The sequence below is a fragment of the Lissotriton helveticus genome, chromosome 1_1, assembly GCF_964261635.1.
Source record: "Lissotriton helveticus chromosome 1_1, aLisHel1.1, whole genome shotgun sequence".
In the NCBI taxonomy this organism is placed as follows: domain Eukaryota; kingdom Metazoa; phylum Chordata; class Amphibia; order Caudata; family Salamandridae; genus Lissotriton; species Lissotriton helveticus.
This window is the reverse complement of record NC_136057.1, coordinates 1674305973-1674330388: the sequence shown is the minus strand read 5'-3', so window position 1 is coordinate 1674330388 and position 24416 is coordinate 1674305973. Positions and strand designations below refer to the sequence as shown.

The 24416-nt window shown below is 43.4% G+C and overlaps 1 protein-coding gene across 4 annotated transcripts in view; it reads left to right on the top strand.

Annotated features, from left to right (window-relative positions):
• Positions 1-239: 239 nt before the first annotated feature.
• Positions 240-24416, top strand: part of OS9 (OS9 endoplasmic reticulum lectin) — a 270743-nt gene continuing 246566 nt past the window's right edge. For 3 of the 4 annotated variants that reach the window (XM_078688944.1, XM_078688941.1, XM_078688943.1), the window contains exon 1: positions 326-514. In XM_078688944.1, coding sequence (XP_078545070.1) covers positions 350-514 — 165 coding nt within the window. In that variant the 5' untranslated portion in view covers positions 326-349. Of the gene's footprint in view, positions 515-24416 lie in introns of all 4 variants that reach the window. The other variant, XM_078688942.1, reaches the window with a different exon arrangement.

Below are 24416 nucleotides of genomic sequence, written 5' to 3'. Positions count from 1 at the left end.
CAGCCGTGCTGACACAACTCAGTTTAATCAGATCATAGTTCAGGGACAGTAATCAATAGAACTACTGACTGGGTTTGCGAACCGGCTGCTGATTGGCTCAAAGTACAACGGAAACCTCAAACACTCCGCCTATCCCCAACGAAAAATGCCTAATTTAATTGGCTCCAGGAGAGCTGACTCGGACCAATTAGCTCCGAGCACCTGAGAACCAAAACAAATCGGAGTCCATTGAAATGAGAGTAGACAGCTGAAGCAGAGTGAGTAAGACGGGCGACACAACTAGCCAATAGAAAAGCTTCGCGTATATGCCTGTGTCCTATCGGCATTGTTGGGCGGGCGCGGCTTTGACATGAGCAAGGAAGGGGTTGAGAGCTTTACCAAGATGGCGGGGCCACGGCTCCTGCTGCTTCTTTTGGGGTTATGTGCATCTGCCCGGGGCTTCCTGAACCTGGAGGAGCTGACCCACATGAAGTACGACATCGAGATAGCTGCCGAGCCGGTGCTGAGTGGCCAGGTGAGCCCTAGGGAGAGTGGGTCTTGAAAGGAAGGTGTGTGAGAGGATGGACTTGAGACTGTCAGTGGTAAATGTAGGACCTCTTGTTAAATAGTGAACGCAGCTGTGGTGAGGGTGGTCGTGGCATTCGAGGGAGGAAGAGACCACCGTGGATAAGAGCGATAGGTCATCAGAGAGAGGACAGGTGAGGAAGCGCGAGGGAGTATGTGAGGTCGGAAGAGTTACCAGATGGTGAAAGATTGGGCTGATAAGAGGTCCATGGCAGGTGGGGAGGGAGAGAGGGGCAAGTTGGTGGATGCAGTTAGGGCGTCCACATATGGGGACACGTTATAACAACTCCCTTTACACACGTGTCGCTTGGCTTTCATTTCTCAAATCTGGCTTCTGGGGTTTCCAGATGTATTAAGTAAAAAGAGACCACATAAAGTCGCAACGTGCATTCCGACGATTGGTAGAAGTTCCTAAGATGAAATCACGGAGTTATTCAGACATTAAAGTTCTCTGGTCAATGTAAGGGAAGATTAAGGGACAAGGCAGGTGACATCAAGAGAGTGCAACCTACAGAATAAGTAAGGTTACGGCGAGGCTAGAAACATCATAGCCTAAAAGGTTGAAATCACATTCGTCAACGTGGGTAGAGTAATATTGCAACATTTGGATGATCTCCGCGTGATGGGTATAGACGTGTTCCCGCTTAACAACACCAACAACAGAAAAGATTTAGTAAAGCCATCAAATACTCTTACTCACAAAGGAGAAGCGATACGGTCGCAATCTGTGAGAGATAAAGCTAAGCCCATGGGAACCACAACTAAGGATAAACCACTCATAACCGAATGCTTTAAAAGTCTGATCACAATAACTCAAGATTAATACACCACCAACATTTGAGCTCAGTGACTGAGGAGCAAGTGACAAGCAGAAACCAAGACTGGGGGTGGCTAAGCCTGACATTGAGTTGTAGCTCCACAAGCAAAGTGCTGGACGGAAGCTATTGAATTATACCACCTGAAGCCACCCGTGACAAGATTGATCCTGAATAGGAGGTTATATCTGAATATCTTTGCATGGAACATCGCTGGGATTGGGGCAAACATTAAAGATAGAGAATGGTTGCAGCTTGTTAGCAATTACACAATTTGAGTTTTCAAGAAATGTGATCATTGACCGAAAATGGACTTGAGTGTTATCATTAGTGTCACAGCCTCGGCTGTTCGGCAAAAAAGGGGTAGAGTGCGTGTAGGAGTTGGCAGTTTTTGTTGTATGTATTCTGAATTGTGAGGTGGTTCAATGTTCTACGATGGCAGCTGGTTCAAACATATTGCATGTTAGGCTGTTAAAACCAAGTGAGTAAGTTGTTTCTTAGACATAATTTGTGTATGTATTCCACCATCTGGGTGGAGGATGTACGGGTGATATGACGTAATACCTCGACATGTCTACAGTCATTAAAAAGTCAAAGCCCTATCAATTTGGGGGAGGACATGGCTATAAGGGCTAAACATCTGTTCCTAATTTGTGGGGATTTTAATGTCCGCCCAATGGACGAAATGGTTAATAGTGAGATCTTGACAGAGGAATGCTGTTTTGACATACCAGAACCCGATAGTGTCTTGGGCAAGCCATGTAGATAGGATGAGGCATTTGTAAACTGCTATTAGAACAGGGCTTTCGATCCCTAAATAGCCGAACCACCTCTGGCAGCCCAGCAAAAAGTACATACAGAGGTGGTGCTAGGAGCTCACTTATAGATTACGTCCTAATTAACCTCGAGAACTGTGTTAATGTAAATCACATGCTTGTAGTGAGATGGGTCGAAATGATCCCAACCACCTCGTAGTGAGCGTTGCTTTGGGCTCTAGTAGTAATTTGACGCAGACATATGTACAACACATTTATCCTGTTTCAATTGAATCAGCGAACAGGACAATTATCCGCTGGAAGTCTGCTACCGCAGCTAGAATCCCTCTTAGGTAGTCGTAGAGTTTTTGTTTTTTTTAATGAGTAGGGCATAGCGAATTAAATTATTCTAAAAACATTTCAGGCATTGCTATCAGAGATTAAATCAATGTGGACATTCCCGATAAGCATACTAACCGAAAGCAAGTGAATAAACCCATGCTTGCCTGATAGGAGGAAGGACCCTGAGAGAGAATAAAAGGCTAGTTACTCAAGTGCCTAGCCATCTTCACTCCGATTGGCAGACTGGAATGTATTTTCAGACTCCTAGATGGGCCTACAAGCATCTATTATAAACTAAAGAAGCTAGTCGCCGGTGCTTATTATGGGAGGAACTGAAGGAGGCCATAAATAAGAAAAATAAAAAGCACTTTTGGTGGATAGTGATCAATGTTGAAAGAGGGACCATCAACCAGTTACGTCGTCATATTGGCCTAAAGGAATGGAAAGGCCATTTTAGCAATCTGTATAGAGAAAGAGAGAATGAAGGGTGAAATTGCACAGTTAGAATACAGACGCATGTTGAAATAATAATCAAAGTGAGGCTGTCCAACAAAAACATTTAAAGACCAGAAGTTGAGAGAACACTTCTGTCTATGAAAAAAAATAAGGCGTCTGGTCCTGATGCAGTGCCGGTAGATATTTTCCTGATGGAACCAAACTACAGGCTCTGATTTCTGACTAGGGTCTTCAGTTCCGACATAAATAGTGACTGTATGCCTCCTCCATCTTGGTGCACAGCAATCCTGATCCCAATTTCCAAAAAGGTAGCCTAGGGATTCCATCAAATGACCGCCCTATCTCCCTCGTGGATAGAGACGGGAAAATATTGGGCAATGTACTACTCAATAGGCTACAAGGTAAAGTTGCCTCTGGAAACCTTTGGATCTATTTGCAGGTGGGCTTCAGGTTAAAGGTTGGAACAGTTGAGCAGATATCTTGATTATACCTAGTCTGTTGTAAATATGCGGTTATTAAAATAACCTCACTGTACCTAACCTTTATAGACCTGAAGTCAGCCTTTGATCTGGTCAGTCGCCCTAAATTTTGGGAGGCGCTAGATTGGCTGGGGGTTGATAGCCCAGTATTGCAAGCGATAAAAGGCCTACATCAGGAAAATAGTGCCCTAGTAAGTTATTGGGGAATGCACTGCACCATTTCCGTCTGGAAAAAGGGTTAGACATGTGCATATAAGTCCCACTTCTTTTTAGCGTGTTCCTGAATGGTGTAGTCAAATATCTTCTCGAGATCCTCCTCAACGTCTCAAAAATTGCAGGTAGCAGGTCCCCATCCTGCTCTTTGCTGATGTCACTGTTCTAATTACCAGGACAGAGAATCCCATGCATAAATTGCTAACTAGGTGTGTGGCGTACTGTAATCTCAAGAGCCTGTTCATCAAAATTAGTAAAACCAGGGTAATAGCAATGCACCCGTCCCCAGCGCTTAAAAGAAAGGTCATGGTGAATGATGAGTGGATAGAGGTGTTCGAATATTAAGACTATCTAGCTATCCAATTGAGCAACAGATTAAAAAGGGGAGATCAGGTAACTAAGGCCACTATCCTTCTCCAGCAATCAAGCCGAGTAGTCCTCAAGTTTAGGCATAATGGAGGCTCACAGCACCTAAGTATTATTCTGCAAATTTATAAACGGAAGGCTGTAGCAGCTGCCAAATGGTGCTGCGATATGGTGTTATGAAAAACTAGAGAAGCTCCAGGTAGCTGAGAACAACTTTATGAGATCACTGTTGAGCCTAGGCCGTGGTATCCCCACGATCCCAGTCTTTGTGGAACTGGACGTAGATACTATTCCAGATCAAGCAAGAATCAAGCCATTCATATACTGGATAAGGCTAATCAGAAATACAAAGCCCACATGTTACTTAAAAGCTTTAGAGGAAGTGAGCAAGAGCACCAGTAAGGGGTATGCCCTTGGACTGCAAATGTAAGGAAATTAGTGGCTATGGTCCTAAGGTCTCTCTGGAAAGATACAGGATAAGTGAAACCAGATACCGCAAATTTCGTGAAAGGACGGTATCGCACATTTAAGTGGGAATGCAGGGAGCCGGTAGCAAGACAGATGGATATCTTGGGTGCAGGACTGAGACAGAGTATAAAGATAATCTGGATAAAATCCAGCCTGAGCAGAGACATTGGATATATATCCGGTTTAGATTGGGCATCTTTCCAACCAGGTAATTTTTTTGTTAAAACAAAAAGGGTAAGAGAGGAGGACTCCTTATTTAGTTTCTCTGTTGGGTAGGGGAAGGACACTATAACTCACCTGCTACTATAGTTTTTCACAAAATATTCCACCATTCGAACTAAGTGGCTGTACCCTCTCTTTGAACTATATGGGGCTCATAGGGCAGACGCAATTGCATAATGTACTAAATCAGATGGGTAAGACATATTCTATAATGCATCTACCTATTTGTGGGGAACTTGGCTGTTTTTTAAACAACTAATTGAAGCAACTTAACTCTAGGTTCCAGAGCTCGAATTCTGAGATGGATATTAGGTTGAAAATTGTATATATAGCCATGTTCCTATGTGAATAGCACTGAAATGGCAACATTATTATAGAGGGCTAAGCGCCTGTAACAACATGACTTATTGCACTTGGAGCCACTTGCCCCTAATAGATTTTATTGGAAGTTCCCAACTGTGCTAAAATGAGTGTAAAGTAGCCTTTTTGCATGAGGATTTTATCGGTGGCCAGGTGATCATAATAATACTATGCTTTGTTTTAACGGTTCATGTACACACTACTTTAATTTAGCTTTATAGTTAACTATACCTAGGCACTTTAAGTCTAAACATTTTTTGTACATCAACTATGTTCCCGGATGAGGGCCAATAAACAGAGTGAAGTTATAAATGTGCAACTCGCTCATTCTGGTCTCTTGGCACCTTATAATTCTAACGGCCGTATATTCCAGTGCATACTAATGCCTATCAAGATAACTAGTAACTGAAGCCCTCCATTATCTCAGAACGAATCTCAAGATTTATTAGATTTTGCACAGTTAACTGAAACCATTGCAATAAACCATTGCAATGGAGATGCCTCCGTAACGTCTTTGCATCATTAAGAGCAAAGCAGAACTGACCATCATATTTAAAACACATTATTCAGACAAGGCAATCTTATACAGTGGCCTTAACAACAGAAAAATAAAACGTTAAAATCGGAGATAAAATGAACATCATGACTTAGTGTAGTGAGAAAAGGCTAGGACATACTGTGAAATAGTATGTCATAATTTTTTGAGGAGCCGGGACCAGATTGGGAGAGGCAATAGGGGGAGAAAGTAGATTTCCCCAAACTTTCACATATTTTCCAGACCTTGCCAGCGTTTGAATGTCTGTTCGTGTAAAGCAAAGTGCAGATCCCTCCAAACATGTATTAATACCCCTTTTTTGATATAGTGGCGTTAGGAGAACTCTTCTAGGGGTATCTAAGACAGGACAGCAGCACAAAAGATGAAGTCATGATTCGGACCTGTAATTGCACAATCTGCAGGCCCCCTCCTCGCCCCGTGGGGCCCTTTGGTTAGAAGCAATGGATTGCAGGCCTAGGAGACGCATAAACATAGTTTCTGCGGGCCAATGTGTTTAAGCTGTCCAAAAGATATGGTTGCGGTAACCCTGGGAGGTAGGATTCATTCAAAGGAAGCAAGATAGTAGACGATTTTGAAGCCAGAGAGTCCATCTGATAAGAGATTTGTCTTGCCTGCCTGTTTGTTGCCCTTTTCCAGACTGCGTAGGGAATTGATTATTTGTACGAAAGAGCAGCAGCGGACCTTAAAATGCCGCACCTAAACTCCAGTGCCACTAGGTCTATGATCAAGTCAGTTTGATATTGTGCTGCCAACCCCGACACCAGCTGCTGTTTGGCGTCGCTGTGCTCTCCAGATCAGTTAAACAGTTTTTAGATACTCAAGGGGGCGCACCAAAATGAGAGTCCAAATAGAATAAGTAGAGAATTGTTCTTTATTTATCTTTGTTCAGCAACAAAAGGCATATCAATAAAATAAGTAGTGAGATCAGCCAACGCGTTTCACTCCCTACCAAGGAGTTTCTTCAGGGCGCTGCGAGTATATTCGGTAAGTTGTCTTTTGTAAGATCCCTCTGTGGTCGCACTGATATTTTTCCGGTCGTTTCTTTATTCCAGCCTATTTCTTTAAAAACCTTTGGAGTATCTCTCTTCCCTTATCTTTTCTTTATATCGTGGACTTTGTAGGTCTTGTCCGAAAAAACAGTTCTGGTATTTCAAAGAGCTACCCGTCCCTGGTTATATTTGTTACAGGTGGGTACAGTGCTGTGGTTACCGTTGTCAGTTTCGGCGTCCCGGCATGGAACCAGCCATGTTTTTAAAGAAATAGGCTGGAATAAAGAAACGACCGGAAAAATATCAGTGCGACCACAGAGGGATCTTACAAAAGACAACTTACCGAATATACTCGCAGCGCCCTGAAGAAACTCCTTGGTAGGGAGTGAAACGCGTTGGCTGATCTCACTACTTATTTTATTGATATGCCTTTTGTTGCTGAACAAAGATAAATAAAGAACAATTCTCTACTTATTCTATTTGGACTCTCATTTTGGTGCGCCCCCTTGAGTATCTAAAAACTGCGTAGGGAATTGAGTCTGCTGTTAATGTTGATTCATCAATTTGTAGGGATCTTATGGACAGAAACTCAACATGCTCTTCTGGAATGTAAAAGGGCTAAGGGACAAAATCAAGAGAGGGGTGGTTCTCCAATTCCTGAAAAGGCACTTGCCAAATGTCGTTCTCCTACAGGAGACCCACCTGTTGGGCAATGGTTGTAAGGCGCTGTCACAGTGGGGTTTCCAGATGGCAGCTCACTCCGCTTTTGGTTTTGGTTCCTGGGCGGTGGGCATCCTAGTCCGTAAATCCTTTCCCTTGACAGTTAATGTGATATGTATGGACCCACTGGGTAGATTCGTAGCTCTGTCTGGGATTTGGGAGGGAGCCGCACTTAATTTGGTCTCAGTGTACATTCCACCAGGCCTACATACACAGGCCTTTATTGATCTTGGCGATCTTCTCCTGGGCCTGCCGAATGGGAGATTATTGATCGGGGGCGATTTTTAATTCCATCGTCTCTGACACCCTGGACTGCTGGCCCCCGAAAGACCTTCCACTCTCTCGCAAACAAATCCATAGTTTTCTGGGAGCTATGGGTCTTGTGGATGTTTGGAGGTGCCTGCACCCCAGGGAGCTCCAATACACACATCTTTCGGGTCCCCATCGCAGCATGTCACGCATAGACTATGTGCTCACACTCACCCACAACCTCCACACTGTCAAAGATATACAACACTTAGCCAGCGTAGTTTTGGATCACTCTCCTGTTCAGTGCAGGGTGGAAGTAGGGGAACCCACGATCGGCAGAGTGCTGCTGATTAACTTATGGTATCTCACAACCCCTTCAGTCAGGGACAAGGTTCTGAGTGAATCTGACCTGTATTTTCAGGAGAACTTTGGATCGGTCAGCTCATCTGATTCACTCTGGGAAGCCTACAAAACTTATATTCGGGGGTTGTGTTGGGACAAATTGCTGGGCAGCGCAAAGAGAAGACTGTGGATATGGTACATTTAGAGGGTGTGATCCTAGAACTAGAACGCGCAGTCCAACTGCAGGACTTGGAGGAAATGCGCCAAAGGCTCCGTATTAAGATCAAAGAGTTCTCGGACCTAGCCACAGACACGGCGAAGACACAATATAGGGCTACACTTAGTAGGTGATAAAGCAGGCAAGTTGCTGGCTTGGCTAGACCGCAGAGATGGGGCACTGCGCGGTGTGATTGAAGTTGCCACTGACCCACATTCCTGTATAACTGCTCCGCAAGTCATTGCGGATACATTCGGCAGATACTACCACTCCCTGTATACATCCCGCAAGACATACTCAGAGGAGGAGGCTTCATCTCTCCTACCTGATATTCAGATGCCTGTTCTTGCTTTGTAGGAGAGTTCCGACCTGGATCGAGACATCACAGTAACTGAAGTAGAGAAAGCCATCCATGATCTGCATGAGGGGAAAGCTTCGGGCCCCAATGGGATCCCCTTAGAATTATTTAAGATAACGGCGAACATGACCGCCCCTTTTCTCACAGACATGTATCGAGAAAGTAATGAGATAGGGATCCTTGCCGAGGATCATAGACTGGCTAACATCATCATCCACAAAGCGGGTAAGCCCGCTGACTTGTGTGCTTCACATAAGCCCCTCTCGTTGCTTAATTGCGAAGCCAAGATCCTTGAGAAGGTCCTTGCCACTCGTCTGTTACAAGTTCTTACCCACCTGATACACCCGGGCCAGTCTGGGTTTATGCCGGCGAGCAACTGATCTCTTAACCTCCATCGACTACAAGGAGTACTCTGCAGGGCGGATACGATCAGAGAGGGTACCGTGGTGGTATCCCTGGACACTGCTTAGGCTTTTGACCCTATTGAATGGCCATACATGTTTGCTGTGCTGCACAAACTAGGATTTGGTCCGGAATTTACATTGGCACTGGTGGTCGTCAGTAACCGGAAGTCCCCTGTCTTTTCTCTTGGCAGGGGCACCAGGCAAGGCTGCCCCCTGTCACTGCTCCTCTCCGCCTTAGCCTTGGATCCTCTGGCGGCATGGATCCGTCAGGACCCCGTCATTAAGGGCCTCAAATGGACATATGGGTGGGAGGACCGCATATCACTGTACGCAGACGACATCCTGCTTTATTTGGCCTCCCCGGCAGCGTCTCTTAATGTGGTAATGGACATATTCCAAATTTTTGGCAGATTCGCAGGCTATATGATTGATTGGTCCAAATCGGTGCTCTACGTTCTTAGTGGGGAGCGGCCTCGGCTTCCCCAGGGTTGCCAGCTAACTGAGGCCGTGGAAGGCTATAAGTATCTGGGAATCTGGGTATCCAGAGACCTATCTCGATTCTATGACCCTAACCTTCGGCCACCACTAGCACTTTTTAAATCTGATGTCCAGCCCTGGAAGTCGCTCCCCTTAACTCTCCTGGGACGTGCAGCCCTATTTAAGATAATGTCCCTCCCCCAACTTTTGTATGCGCTACAGAATACACCTCTTCCGGTCTCGGCTCCCTACTTCAGGAAACTTGAGAGTACCGTGCAGGATCTGCTATGGGAGGGTAACCCCCCCCCGCATCGCTACACATAAACTCTGACTGGTGTGGTTTGATGGGGGGATTGGGCTCCCAGACATGAAAAGATATTATTGGGCCCGCAACTCGCTGCCATTAACCAGTGCAGTTATAGATGGCAAGATGACCCGGCTTTTCAAACTGACTGTTTGCTCCTCGTGGGGGGTAGTTTTGAGGGTGCATTGTACAGGAAATCTGTCCTGCCACCCCCGACCAAACATGCTGTGCAAGTGTGGAAGGACGCTACCAGAAGCCTGGGTTGGGAGGGCAAGCTCACTCAAGCTACGCCGCTCTGGCATTGTGACCAGCTGGGTCGGCTGTCTTGTCCTTGGGTTTCGACAAATGGGATACCATTGGTATTTCAAGAGTTGGGGACTTTTGGAAATCGGGCGATGTCATACCCTTTTCCAGACTACAGCAAGATTACGAAATGGCCAAATCTGAACAGTTCCGGTATCTCCAAATTAGGCACGCCTTGCTCGCAGTTCTCCCAAAAGGTACTGTCCTCCCTGATTCTCCTCTGGAGGACAGGATCCTAGATGGCGACTTGCCCGAAAAAGTTATATCTCGCATATATAAGAAGCTTATTAATAACATGACCGATCCCCTTAACCGCCTGAGAGGTAAATGAGACCACGATTTAGCTGGTTTGGAGGATGAGGAATGGCGGGCTGCAGTGACTTCTCCCCGTGACGTTGCCATCTCCTCCATTCTTCGATTGGTCCAACTAAAAATCCTCCATAGAACGTACTTGTCAGGACCCTCATTGGTCCATATGGGCTATGCCCAAGATAGTTGCTATGCACAACAATGTGGGCAAGAGGGCACCTTTATCCATACGCTCTGGGAATGTGCGACAATTCAGAAATACTGGGAGGGGGTTTTACTCATGATGGAGGAGGTATTGGGGCAGCAGATACAATCCAACATCAAATTGATTTTGTTGAACATATGGGAGCCCACTGACCTCAATGCCAAGGAGATAATTTGGGTTACTTTGGGTTTCATGGTGGCCAAGCGGAATATCGCACGACTGTGCAGGGCTCCGAACCCACCTCGAACTGCTGATTGGGCCAGGGATATGGACTGGTGTATGGTGACAGTTACCCATTTATGTCTCCAGGGGATGCCCGAAGAAGTGGTCGCACATTTGGGGACCTTAGAATACATTCGGTTGGGATATATGTGAACCACAGAGGAGCCGAGATGATACTGCTGCAGAGTTAAAAAAAAAAAAATACATCAAGCTTGCTCAGGGCTCGTTGGAGGCCTCGTCCATTATGACGATATCGTCAGCATATTGTAAAATGTGCAGATTCGATTTTGCATGACCCAATTGTGGCGGAAGCACACTGCTATGCGCCAGGAATCTCCCAAAGTCAGCGGTGTAGAGATTGAACAAGAGGGGTGCGAGAACGCATTCTTGCTTTAGGCTGTCTGAAGTGAGGATTTTTGCAGAGACAGTCATGGGGCCTGTTCTAACTCGCTCCCATGTGTTCTTATGCAAGGAAATAAGGGCTCTGAGCAAATCCCCTGGGATCCCCCATGTGTCTAATTTCCTCCAGAGAGTGTTACGAGACACTCTTTTGAAGGCAGCACTATATTCTATGAAGCAGCAAAAAGGGGGAGCTGACTTCTTTGGACTGCTTGATCACTCAGGATAGCTAGGGCTGTGATGTTATCAATTGTGGAGGCTGAAGTTCGGAACCCAGTTTGAAGGTATGGTAAAATATTATTTTCCGCAAACCATTCTTCTAATGACTTGATAAGACACTGAGCATAAACCTTAGACCCGAGATCTAGTAAGACTACGAGTCGGTATTTGCTGGAAGGGAAGGATCTCCTTTTTTTGAGAATTGGGCATAAAATCGGACCTTTCCATGAATCTAGTATCTGGAACGAATCTCAAGCCGCACCCTTGTACACGTCTTTATAGTTGACTAGATGATAAAAGTTGCTTGTCCTGGTTTATCTTTAGATGTATGCACTGCATTTTTAACCAGTCTTATTGTCTACTACACTCAGGCCCTTATTGACTATAAGCACTTTAAAGTGGTGCTTTGGATGGCAATTAATAACAAGAGAAAAATCATAAATGCATAACTTATCGATCTTGATATTTTAACATCTCCTAATCATAAAGGCTATTTCTGCTAGTGCCACACCAATATAGTTTAATACCGATTGTGGTAAAGGCAATCTGATTGGGTGATCCCTTGTACAGTGTTTAAGCTATAATTTGCAGGATCCTCCCTGCAAGTATTTTAATGTGTATGTCCTTCCTAGGTTTGCAAACAGCAGTTGGAGTTGTATCTTAGCTATCTATTTGTTTTGCTTCTGTGTTTTATAGATATAAATATAGTACTTTATTAGTTAATAATAGTACACAATAAAAAAAGTTTGTGTCACAAATCCAAGAGTAGAAGATTAAGATGACGTAGGAAGACATATCTTATCATGGAATGTTTTACTGACATTTCTTTTTTGCATTTATGTAGAAATTCCTGTGAAGGCCTATTTTATTTTAACTGATTGGGAGATTTTTTCTAATGATAAAATTGAATTTAAAGGATAGAACTTTGAAGTAAAGGGATTCCTCTGCATTTAGCTGAAGTGATTAAAAAATCCTGTCTTTCTTCAACGTGGAAATAGTAATCTAAACACTGGAAGAATTCTGAGCACTGATCTTCTTTGAATTCAATCTCTTCTGTTGATTGGGATTCCTGCTGTTTTACTGTTACTTCAGGATAGATTTGAGAAGAAATTACCATTTTAAACTCTAAGGGCTCTGTGGGCTGTTATTAGAGATTCTAGAATGGCTGGGGATGGTAGTCTTCAAGATGAAGTCTTAGTTGTGAGAATCTTGAAATGTTTTGCTATTGCAAGACCAAGGGTATAGGCTTTATGGCCTACATGAGATTTGCCCTTAGTTTTAAAGTTTTAAAAATGTTAGTGTTCCATTTGAGTCTTTAACTTCTATTGACCTTAAATATTTAACCATGAAAGCTGTGTTGGTATTCTGATCATGAAATCTTGTAGCCAGCTTTCTTTCTTAAACCTGTGTCCTAAGAGGAATAGTGGCACTTGCTAGATGTTAAAAAACAGTGTCTACATATCTCTACAGATCTAGCACTTTTAGGAAGACAGATCATTTTTTGTGGCATTCAGAGTTAATAGTCGGGGTCATAAGACATCAAATCTGTACTTTAGCAGATGGATGAGTGATAAGATTTTTGATTGCTTGTTCCTTGGCTCACCTACACCTGAAGCAGTTCAGGGAAGGTCTATGATTGTGGGCAGACTTTCAAGGGGTTGCATTGAATGATATTTATAGAGCTGCAACATGGTTTTCTACACATATGTTGTCAGACACTACAGAATTGCAAGTGTGGGGTTGGTGGAAAACGTTTTTGGTCACAAAGTGATGGATGCAGTAGAGAAATAATTTCCCTAAGTTAATGTTTGATGGTTTTTGGGCATAAACCAGTGTAAATCTTTATTAATGTAGTTCTTATTCAATTGATCTCAAGAAGGGCAGTAATAAGCTTTGGTGTATCTCATAAGTAATTACTGAAACAATGACATAGGGGTAATAAAGATTACCAGTAAGTAATTTGGGAAGTAACATGGTTAAGCAAGACGGTAGCACAGTGGAAATAAGGGACTATGGAATGGAGTAGTTGGGGCTCGTTACTGTGGTCATGGCTTGTAAGTCATGTGTGGCAAAATAATTTTTTTGTCTGCCAGCTGAAAAGATCGATATAATTTAATATGTAAAGGATCCCTCAATATGTCGTCTTTTTGTACCTAGCAAAAGCGATTCAAGGCCCGATTCTGAACTTGTTATGTTGGGACTTTGTATTTTCTGTGCAGATGTTTTGCATGAATGCCTTTGTGGCCCAGTGCTCTTCATTTTGATCTTGCCATTATATTTACCTTGTCAACAGCTTCAATGTTTTGAATATCAACGCTTCTCGGTTCCCCTTTTGAGCCTATCTTTAGAAGCGTGTGGTTTTCTGTCTCATTTTCCGGTGAGTGTACTTATCTCAGTATCTACCAAACTCCACAGAATTAGTAAACCTGCCCTTCACTTTGGGCTAACAGCGAGAACAACTGCAGCCACGTAAAGGAACCATTGTGTACTGTTATTGATTATCCTGAGCAGCCATGTCATTCTTTCGTGAACTTATTGACCACAGCCTCTGAATGCAATGAAAATTAAAATCTCTACCTCATTGGTGAGGGGAAAAAACAACTCCATTCAGTTCAGCTGCTGCAAATGCAGACACAGTCGCAATTAACCGAACTTTGCAATGGGAAAAATTGCTACTACCAAAGCCATGTAATAACAAACTGCACTTTTGTCTTGTATTGCAGCATTTGTAGAGCGCTTACTAGCCCCACGTGGGCTGCTGAAGCACTTACCCACATGGAAAGCAAGCTGTTATTTTGTTGTATACTATGTGGGTGGAAGGGTGTTGTTTTTCTTTAGAGCCTTTTTGGGAAGTGTTTTAATGTTATGCATGATGATCACAGATGTGCGGTTATTAGGTTATGAAACACAGCGCTTGGCGATGTGCAATAGGAGATGACCGGTGGCGTAATATAGGCCCTCGCAGCCCACGCAGTGCGGTGGGGCATGAGCTCCAGGGGCCCCTTCGGCACAGTACCCTGGCCTGAGAGCTCGTGACTTAGTCTGGATTGGGGAGCCCTCCATGAAACTTGAGGGGCCCACCCCTGCAAACCACGTTACGCTAGTGGAGATGAGATGGATGCCCTAATTGTATCAGCCATAAGAGAGAAAACGTACAGGCAGCTACACAGCACCAGCCATGCTATAGGGACAGCACAACGTTGTGCGTGTACACCAAAAAAGGGGAGTAATCTGAGAAGGCTCTGTAATCCATGTGGCAACATGCACAGGGCAGAAATGGTGTTGAATGAGTAAAAGGATGCCAAAAAGGCAACAGTTGAAATTTGTCACATGAGCGGCAGCCATGCACCTTTTTTTTCTTTAAAGGCCATGATACTACCTCCTGCTGAAAAAATACATCCCATGAACAAGGCCGGAAGTGGAATCAAGGCTGGCAACCTGAGGAGAAACCACACATTATTTATAAAATCCCAGATTCTACCTACTTCTTCTAAGTTGAAGGATGCTCACACTTTTGAACAGAATTTCTCAACTCGAGCCCTTTTCAAGCTCTCAAAGACAGACAAGCACATTCTGGAGAGCCCTACTTGGGTCATTGGTCAGAAACAATATATACTGGCACTCTGCACTTTCGAGGGTGAGAGATGACAGCATCTCAACCTACCATGTGTTATCCTTCTGTTCTCACCAGTCAATGAGCCCAGTAATTTTACTTTCGAGAGGCCCCTGGTTTTTCTAATTTACATAGACATCCCCCTGTCGTTCTAGAAGTTTCTCCTCTCAGACATTTTCCAGCTCCTAAGTAGTGGTTGACATTTCAGGGTAAAAATGAGACCGTGTGATGAAAGGACTTGGTGTGCGAGGCCCCTCACACCAAGGGGACAGTGTCCCACTAAAAAAAATCTAGACGACTCCCTTCTGTAGGAAAATCACATAAAACACTCAAACTTCACTATACGTCCACCCAACATACAATAAACTGCAATACACCCAAATCCACATAATTTTAGAACATGTTTCAGGCCAGCGAAACTGGTAGGTAGAATTATTTTTTAACCTTTACTAAATGTCAAGCATGTAGGCTTGCCCTAAAAATATATATACGGCTCTTTAGTAAAGTAATTTCGCACTAAAATTGCATAGCAAATATTTAATATTTAATTTGTGACTAAAACACATATGCAAAACATAAAATAAAAGTACAATAACATAAGGGACAACAACTGAGACAAAGTGGTTAGTCTTCATAAAATAGCATATCTGCTCATTTGTCAACAAGTGCGCATGAATTAATTTGATCTCCTAATGAGACACCATGTGTGCTGCAGATTCAACACTAACCGTATGTGTACCCAGGCCAGCTACACCACCAGCGATGTGCACAGCGGACAAACCGTTTTCACAGCTTTGACATATATTAATCATCTAACTCTCCAGCTATCCAGGCAACCGAAAGACCATCTTATCACTTGGTGACCTGCTGAAGCTATGAACGATTCAGGAAAGTTCTCTGAGCACTGATACCTTCGGCAACCTCATACGCTTCCCTCCCTAAGCACAGTTTTCTCAGCATCCAGAATCACATGCCACTGCTGATCACTACTCAACTAACTCCCAAACATCTACAATGCTGAGCTAATCCCATACCTAGAAATAATTAACGTTCCCTTAAATTTCTCACCTTTCTGACTTTTTAACGGTCTGGACTGAAGTGAAAACGTATCGTGGAAACAGGTAGACTTCAAGTCCTTATGGACACAGTTCATGGATGCCCTCTCGTTCTGGTAGACCTCATCCTGCTAGACTCTTTAGCAGCATTAAATACACTTACCCAAAGTAATTTCGGAGCGTCCTGAAGACTGACATGAGCTTTGAACGTGCAGCCCTTTATTGATCATTATTTGTTTGAATACACACGTAAACAAAACAGATTATTTACAGGTCACATATTACATGGACCAGAATTAAGGGGCGTTCTACACATAGGAAGATGTGCATGCAGTAGGTAATGGAATCTGAATACTTTCTTAAAAGAGGTCTTCCACTCCCAGTTAGGAATGGAGAGAACACCTAATAGACTGTTACAAACTGGCCACTCACAAGACCATACAGTGGCATTCCAGGCCCTGGGCTGAACCGTAGACACAGTCGCGCATTCAGTAGTCCAATCGGACAGAGTTTTAACAGGTCTTCACATCAGTGGGAGTGCCAGCTGAGTAAAGTGACTGCAAGGCAGCATAATGGGGCTATCTAACATAAATTGGAAAATAACGATAGTGAATGCTTTGCATCGAACACAAAGAGTACTGAGATTTTTATACAGCTGCTAATATACCATAAAATAAGGGCAATTATGGGTAACTAGAAACACGCTGGTATAATCAATCCTGTAATCCATTTTCCAGGAAATATTCTGTAGAATTGTGTCGGTATGTTAAGCTTAAACCTTCTGTCCCGCCTCTGTGCATATTTTTGTACCTAGATCTGTGACCTCCACTTATGCATAATAATGTTTTAAAACCGAATGGTAGTTTAACATATATTACGTTCACCAGAGCTGGGGATATTTAGAAATAGTGTAGTATCCTGTATTCAACTATGTATATAAACACTATGTATATAAACACGGTCTCACCACAGTTCCCTTTACTTGCCCTTCTGCTTTCACCTTTTCCAAAAAATATAAATTGATTCTGAGAAAGCAGGGGCAAACTCCGAAACTGGGTTGTGTGTGCTGAAAGGCCGAATGGGCCTGGCAGTGATGTACTATCTAATTCTTAGTATACATGGTCTGCATGTGTTATACTCAAGCACTGCTCTTTGAAAAGTCTTTAAGGACATAACTATTCAAAATGTTTTGATCACAATTAAGGGTGTTCCTATTGCCCACATAGTTATTGTGGCCTGGCAGCAATTTACTATTTGCTTTTAAGCATATAGGACCCAATTTGCAGAGGTATATTACACCCAAAAGTACCTTCCGGAACACGCAAAATGATTCCCGACTAGTGGAAATGGTTTTACTTCTGCATATTTCTCCGCCAGGAGTGGTTCAAAATCTGCAATAGTAAATCCCACACAAGCGGTGGGAAGTAAGTGTTACAAGGCGTGGTTTGCCTTACAAGTTTGAGAATGTCAACAAACATGGGTGTTCACAAACTAAAATCCAACCTCCCCTCAACAATGGGAAGAGAAAAATATCACCTTTCCTGGGGTGTAGGAATAATACCTTCTTTCGAAGTGGAAGAGTGTTTTCCACCGTAAGGAAAAAAAGTGCTTTTGCAAATCCAGCTGCCCATCCAACTGTGCAGAAGCGTATGCTCTTTACAAGACAACATAGAGGGAATAGGCAGTCTTAAGCCAGTTGAGTGGTGCAATTGTAGGCATCGAACATGGTTTTAGAAGCTTAATATTACACCTGTTTTTAGGTCTGGGGTTAGCCTTTTGATTTTGCTAAAATTATAAGGATAATAAACACACTTAAAGGTGCTTCCAGCCACTTCTCTTCATCCATTGGTATGTTATTGGGTCATTTGCATTTTCTTCTGCCGACTACAGCGTGGGTCAGCCCACTGGTTAACTTCAATTTGGGTGACTTCATTTTGCTCTTTCATAACAAGCACATCCACACGCACATGGTAGTTCCATCAGTGCCAGTGTTCTACTTTATAATTGCTTTAGTTTTGCCTTTGTGTTTAGGGCCTGATGTGATAGAAGGACGCTTGGGATGTGAGCACCTGGCGCATTTTAGCTGTATCAGTTTCTGTCTCGTGGCGCATTTTAGCTGTATCAGTTTCTGTCTATTGGCGCATTTTAGCTGTATCAGTTTCTGGCTCCTATCGGTACTGTTGTAAATTCCTTTGGGGTGTCCCTTGTTCTTCTCACTGCTCCTGTTTCACATCATACCGCACTGTGTCCATTTGAAACTGTTCTCTAGAAGTTATCCGGTTTTTACTATGCATGCATTGAAGTCTAATTATATCTTATCTATTCCAATATGATGCACAAATCTAAAGTTTTGATATTATAGGTTACTTAATTCATAAGCGAACAATTATGTAGAATTATTTATCCTGAACTCCTTTTCACCATTGGTTCTTTAATAAAGTTTACCACGGAAGAAACATTTATTTTATCATTTTTAATTTAGCAGCACACTTGTAACACTTTTATTTAAACATAGGTGAGGTGCAGGTTGGGGTTTAGTATCCAGTATTTTATATTGTGACCAAACAATTTACAGGTGGCTTACTATCTGAAAATTGAATACCAGTTATTTTTATGCAGCAATATAATCATTGATACTTCTGAAGTTGGTGAGCTTAACTCATTGGTAGTGAAATTATGCATACATTCATGAGCCAGGTAGACGGCTCATTTCAGTGAAATCGTTAATACCTTTGCACACTGCTGATCTAGGTCAGTGGGTTGTTTCGGTATTAGCTAACCTGATCTGTAAAGCAACCCTTGTCCTTCTGGTGCTGTGGATTCTGAGGGCCACATGCATCAAAGTAAGGAATTGTGATTACTAAATTGCGATTTTTAAGAAATCCCAATTTAGGATTCGCAATTCCTTATGCATGTAGGAATCGGCCAAAAAATGCAATTCCTACACATTCTATAATTGCCACACACAAATTGCGACTCGCAATTAAGCAATCGCTTCTCAGTCATTCCTATGGGCCTAGAGGCCCATAGGAATAAATGGGATTGCATGCACAATTTACGAGTACCAAATTGGTACTCACAAATTGCGCATGCAATTTGAAGGGTGCAAGGGGGCCAAAAGGCCACCCTGATGCACCTCCTAAAAAAGGTAAGTATGCATTTGTGTGATGTGTGTGCACCACAATGTTCTTTTAAAAATGCACTTATTTGCATTTTTCAAAGGAATTGCAAATTACCATCAACTTCAAGTTGATGGTAATTTGCGATTCTAAATTGCGAAAACGCAATTTGCGATTGCATATTGCATCGCATTTAGGGGATAGCAATTTGCGATTCTCTAACTGCATTCGCAATTAAGGTAATTGCAAAAAATGCGGTTTCCTTAATTGTGAATTGCAAAAAAGGTACAGGCATCTCAAAAGGCCATTTTGCGATCACAAATGGCTGAAATTTGCGATTCGTACTATTAGCGATCGCAAAATGGTTTGATGCATGTGCCCTTAAGAGTGGTATATCTGTGAATGGCCGCTAAAGAGGCACACGAACTGCAACTTTCTAATTGCATCTACGTGCTCACTTGCCCCTGTGGACTCTGTTATATAGGCATGACTACTAGACCTATCAAGACACTCCTTACAGAACACAGGAGCAATATCAGGTGTCACATAACTAACACCAAGGTGACTGCACATTTTAAACTCCTGAAACATTCAGCAGATTCACTACACTGGGTCGTTTTTAGAAGCGCACCCCAAAATGAACAAGGGGACTCTGTTTTGCACTGAACATAGATGGATGCTTAGACTTGCCTCCGATAAAGAGGGATTAAATGAAGACATTCCCTAGAGCCTGCTGACTAGATAAAATATACCCTCCAGAGTATCCCTTACCCTCCGAATTCTGGTTGGCTAATACATAGTTCTGGCTGGCTAACGTTATATTACAGCTCCTTTAAGACCTTCTTGCACGCTACAATCTCTTGTTGTGACCACCTACACACGGGTTTGGAGCACATATACATAAGTACATTTGGGACACTAATGTATGCTTGGCTCATTGTGACATCCTGACATTGTCTTTACTTTTATTAGGTTCCACTGAGACCACCGGACCCTTTCATTAGGATCCGTTCCACTGCTATAAATGATCACACAAAGACCTGTTGTCAGGGCTCCCACGTAATTCCCAATAAGGCCGAGACCCCGTCTATAGACGATCATGAAATTGAATACATCACGCTTCTTTTTAGCGAGCATACACATTCTGTTGGTGAGGTACATTAAACGCAGGGACACCAGTTACATTAATACATGCCTGGCCCAACTAGACATTACAAAATGGGCGACACGCTAACTCGGTCAATTGAGGGTTACTTGAACCGGTTTGAGTAATCCCCTCTACTATTCCAACATGGCGCCCACCAATTTAGGTTGAGGTTAGCGCTCCAGCGCTTTTCCCAGTGACACTGGGAGGCCCGCCCCCTTCTGACACCGACCACGAGCTTAACAACTCCACGCCACTGCTGGCCATTACCTCCCGGTCCCGGCAGAGTGAGGTTTAGGTCCTCCAACATCTTAAGGAGAAGACTCGTAAGTAATTGACTTCTTGTTCCCGGCATGGCAATGTCCATGGATTCCTTGGCATTTTCACTTCAGGTGAGCCCTTAATGTTTGCGAAACTACGGGCCGCCGGCTGCTTTGTTTGTGTGTCTCCTGACATTGCTGAGAGAGTTGCCCAGTCGCCATGGCCCCAGCGGGCATGCGCGTTTGGTACGATCCAGTCCGACTCCGGTGCACGCAGTTTTGCGTGCTGGGCTGTGCTGTGCTTTCTCGCGCCGTGCCACAACGCTCGAGTACTCTGACACAGCCCCTTTCCCTACTCCATGTTCTGGGACTCGTAACCAAGCTTATGGGACACCTTGGCCCGAGGGCATCCGTTGAATCCCTGGCTACTCGACAGGTAGGGATACCAATTGACCAGCTGTATTTTACTACCTTTTACCTTACAAATGTGTTCCCTCCCTCATTTCCATCTTAGAGGACACTGCACCTTTCATTGTCAACACTTGTAGGAACATGTTGATACTACCCACCCCAAACGGGTGAGTCCCTACTTGCTATTATTTTTAACTGCTCTGCCACACTGAGATAATGATTTTAATTGTTGCCTCACGCATGGTCACAGCACAGTTCAGCATGAAGCATGCTTTCCTCACTGTTTGAGTGTTGCACGGCTATTTACAAAGTTGTGCGACAAACGTCCTGAATATGCACATAACTATGCTGTAAATTTCCTTTTTCCTACAGGTTGACCTCCTAGATTTACAGGGACCACACTTAGGGTGCTGTGTGTGGTCTATCACTTGCTACATTGGACCACCATTGATAGTGTAGCTAGAACCTGCTACTGGTCCTGATGAATTGCTGTCTAATTGACATTTAGGCAAGACACATGTTGACCTTGGAGCGCGATACCCTGTAACATTATAGCAGGGGTGCACCACACTTAGTTTTAATCAGGATAGGGGCCACACTCATTAAATTAGTTGTGATTGGACCTCTACTTCCTGTTTTAAGTCCCTTTTCTTTACACATCTACACTCACTAGGCCCCTCAAGTGCACTGCACCTTACGGCAAGGAATAAAAGATCTCCGCTAAAGAGCCCCTTCGGGTGTTGCAGCGCCGACCCAACAAGGAACAGACCCGATGATGAAGCATGACACCTATCTGGCTGGGTATGTGAGGGCCCTAATTCCGAAAGGAGGAATCCCCCTCCTTGATATTGAAATTAAGTGAGCCTTGTCTCACTTACGCAACCTGTATTGTTCAGTCAGACCTGCATACCCTTCTGTATTGATTAATTGTTGGGCATATATGTTGGACCTGGTAAAAAAGCCCTTAGTCCCCCTTATTTGTAGACCTATCTGTGAAATAAACAGTCCGTATGAGACTCTGCACGCTGCACTAACAATAGTGCACCAAGTATGGGACGGACACATCCTTTTTAAGGACGACAATAATACAAACAGCAACTCACACAAGCTTCATAATAGCTAACAAAGTATTAAAGTAAGTTCAGGCAAAATTGTAGTACTCTTCCTACACTTTTACACTTTCTGCGTGAATTGGGCACATAGTTACTCACATTCACGAAAAAAGTAGCAACATTGGTTGAGGGAATTTAAATCTCTGCCGTAATGTATTTGGAAGAAATTTCTGTCGACAAACATTCCCAAGAGTATGCCTGGTAAGCTGTTTTTCCAAAAGAATCTTCCTTACCAAGAGAAAGACGAGATCCATGTTGCTGAAGTCAGTGGAACAACTGTTACTTTTGGATTACCGGCACTAGTGGTAGGTTGCTGCTTGGGGTAAGCTTGCACCAAAAAAAGAGGCTGAGAGGGGCCTCATTATCGAAGAGCATGTGGGTCCAAGTATACAGTCTTGATGTAAAGATTGGACACCCCCCCCCCCCCCCCACAGGAGAAGATAACCGAAAAAGTGCAGTGTGTATTGACTGCTGGAATTTAAACAGGGAGCCATTATGCCACCAAAATAGACAATCGTAGTTAGAGGCTAGACAACCCAGTAGATAAGAGACATCTGGGTACATAGTAAACAAAACAGGCGGTTTATCTTAAACCAAAGAGACTTTCTGGTTGTGTAAGGAATGAATGCACAACCAAAGAATCAGTTACAATTAATCATTCAGATGGGCGCCAATACCTCAAGTGTAGAACATCATTGTGTAAATTATTTCAATTTATTCCATTTTGCAAGAACAGGAAAAAAGTGCCCATAAAGACACATTGTTTAGTGCAGTGATAGTGCTGTGCAAAGACTATTGTGATTTCTAGCCCTTGAATATTATATATTTTGGTTAGTAAAAGATTCAAATGTAGCATTGGAAAATCTTTGGCAGCTAAAGCAGAACATCCACACGTTATACTGGTAAAAGTATCTGGGACATGATTAATGTTTTAGGAACTCATCACTGAGATGCTCTTGTGGTATGTTAGGACCCCTCCTATTCCATTTCTTTATGCAGCAGTTAGACTTCCTTAAACAAGCTACAAACCACTTTCCCCAGCAGACATTTTTGACCAGCCACATTTCAGCATTATTGATTCAAACCTAAATGTCCGATGTACTTTAGTGTTGGTCGAAGAGCAAAACATGAATGGCACAGGCGGTGGTACTTCAAGGAAAGGAGGATATTTATCCAGCTCTTTGTGTCATAATTAAGTATATATGGTATTCTGTCAAAAAAGCTTGTGCGATTTTGCCCTGCTTCTTAGCTGTTTTGGAGTCCTCGAATCCCTAAGTGGCTTTATGTTATTGATATATGTAGCACAAACAGTGGCAGTTCGGGCTGGACTGTTGCCATGAGGAGCAGGGTCAAGACTGAGTCGCATATGGCTGGGTCCAAACTGGGGTGGCGTGGTGAGCAAAAAAATGATGGATTAAACCAAGATCTGTGACTGGGAGTGAATGTTTGCATTGTTCAGTATTCTGTCCATTATCTGTTCATGTTGCTTTTGTTACCCTGGGTGGGAAGGGCATGCCCAGACATGGGTCCGGTGCTCCCTGTGCCACTGGATTCAAGCTAGCCTGGCTGATGAGGAGTGATACCCCGAAGCCGGTCCCATGGTGCTTGTTTCCCGTCCAGGGAGGTCCTGGCTTGGCGCTTCGTGCTGGACTGTTCCCATAAGGACCTGAAAGACTGATTTTTATATGGCTGGGTCCAAACTAGGGTGATATGGAGTTTTAACAAAACGATGAATTAAACCCAGATCTGTGACTTGGGTGAATGTTTGCATTGTTCTGTATTCCATCTATCATGTGTTTGTTTTGCTTTTATCCATATATGTAGCCCTGGGGCTAGAGATATGCAGATTGAGTAAGCATAAGTTCACTCTTTTATAGAAGCTAGCATCTCCCTCATGGAAGCATATCCCTTCGCAGAAACCTATATAGAGGTTTCAGTAAATGGGAGAAGAATCCACTGAAACACGCAGCTAGTTCCATACATAAGAGTCCACGACCCCCTTTCTGCTCCTCTTTTCCCTTTCATTCCTGTCCAAACTCTGGTCCATCCTCTGGTCCATCATGAGATTTCCAGACTATGATACCAGGATAGCACTGGCCTACCGTTGAGGGTAGTCCGGCACTGCACTCCCAGAAAGCATCTAAGCTCTACAGAACCAGTGAGCTCCGTTAGCGGCCTGCAGAAAAGCATGCATTTTTACATTTAGAAACTAATTTTCCTGTTACTTGCATTTCATTAAAAACATTTATAAGTTGGAAAAAGCTAACATGTCGGTTTTTTTTTTTTATCCCTGGAAAATCGTACTTCTACCTCAATCAGGAGAGATGACATGTAGGTAAACTGTGTTAGGCTGGCCTAAAGAAATTGACAGATTAGTGCCAGGTGAAGG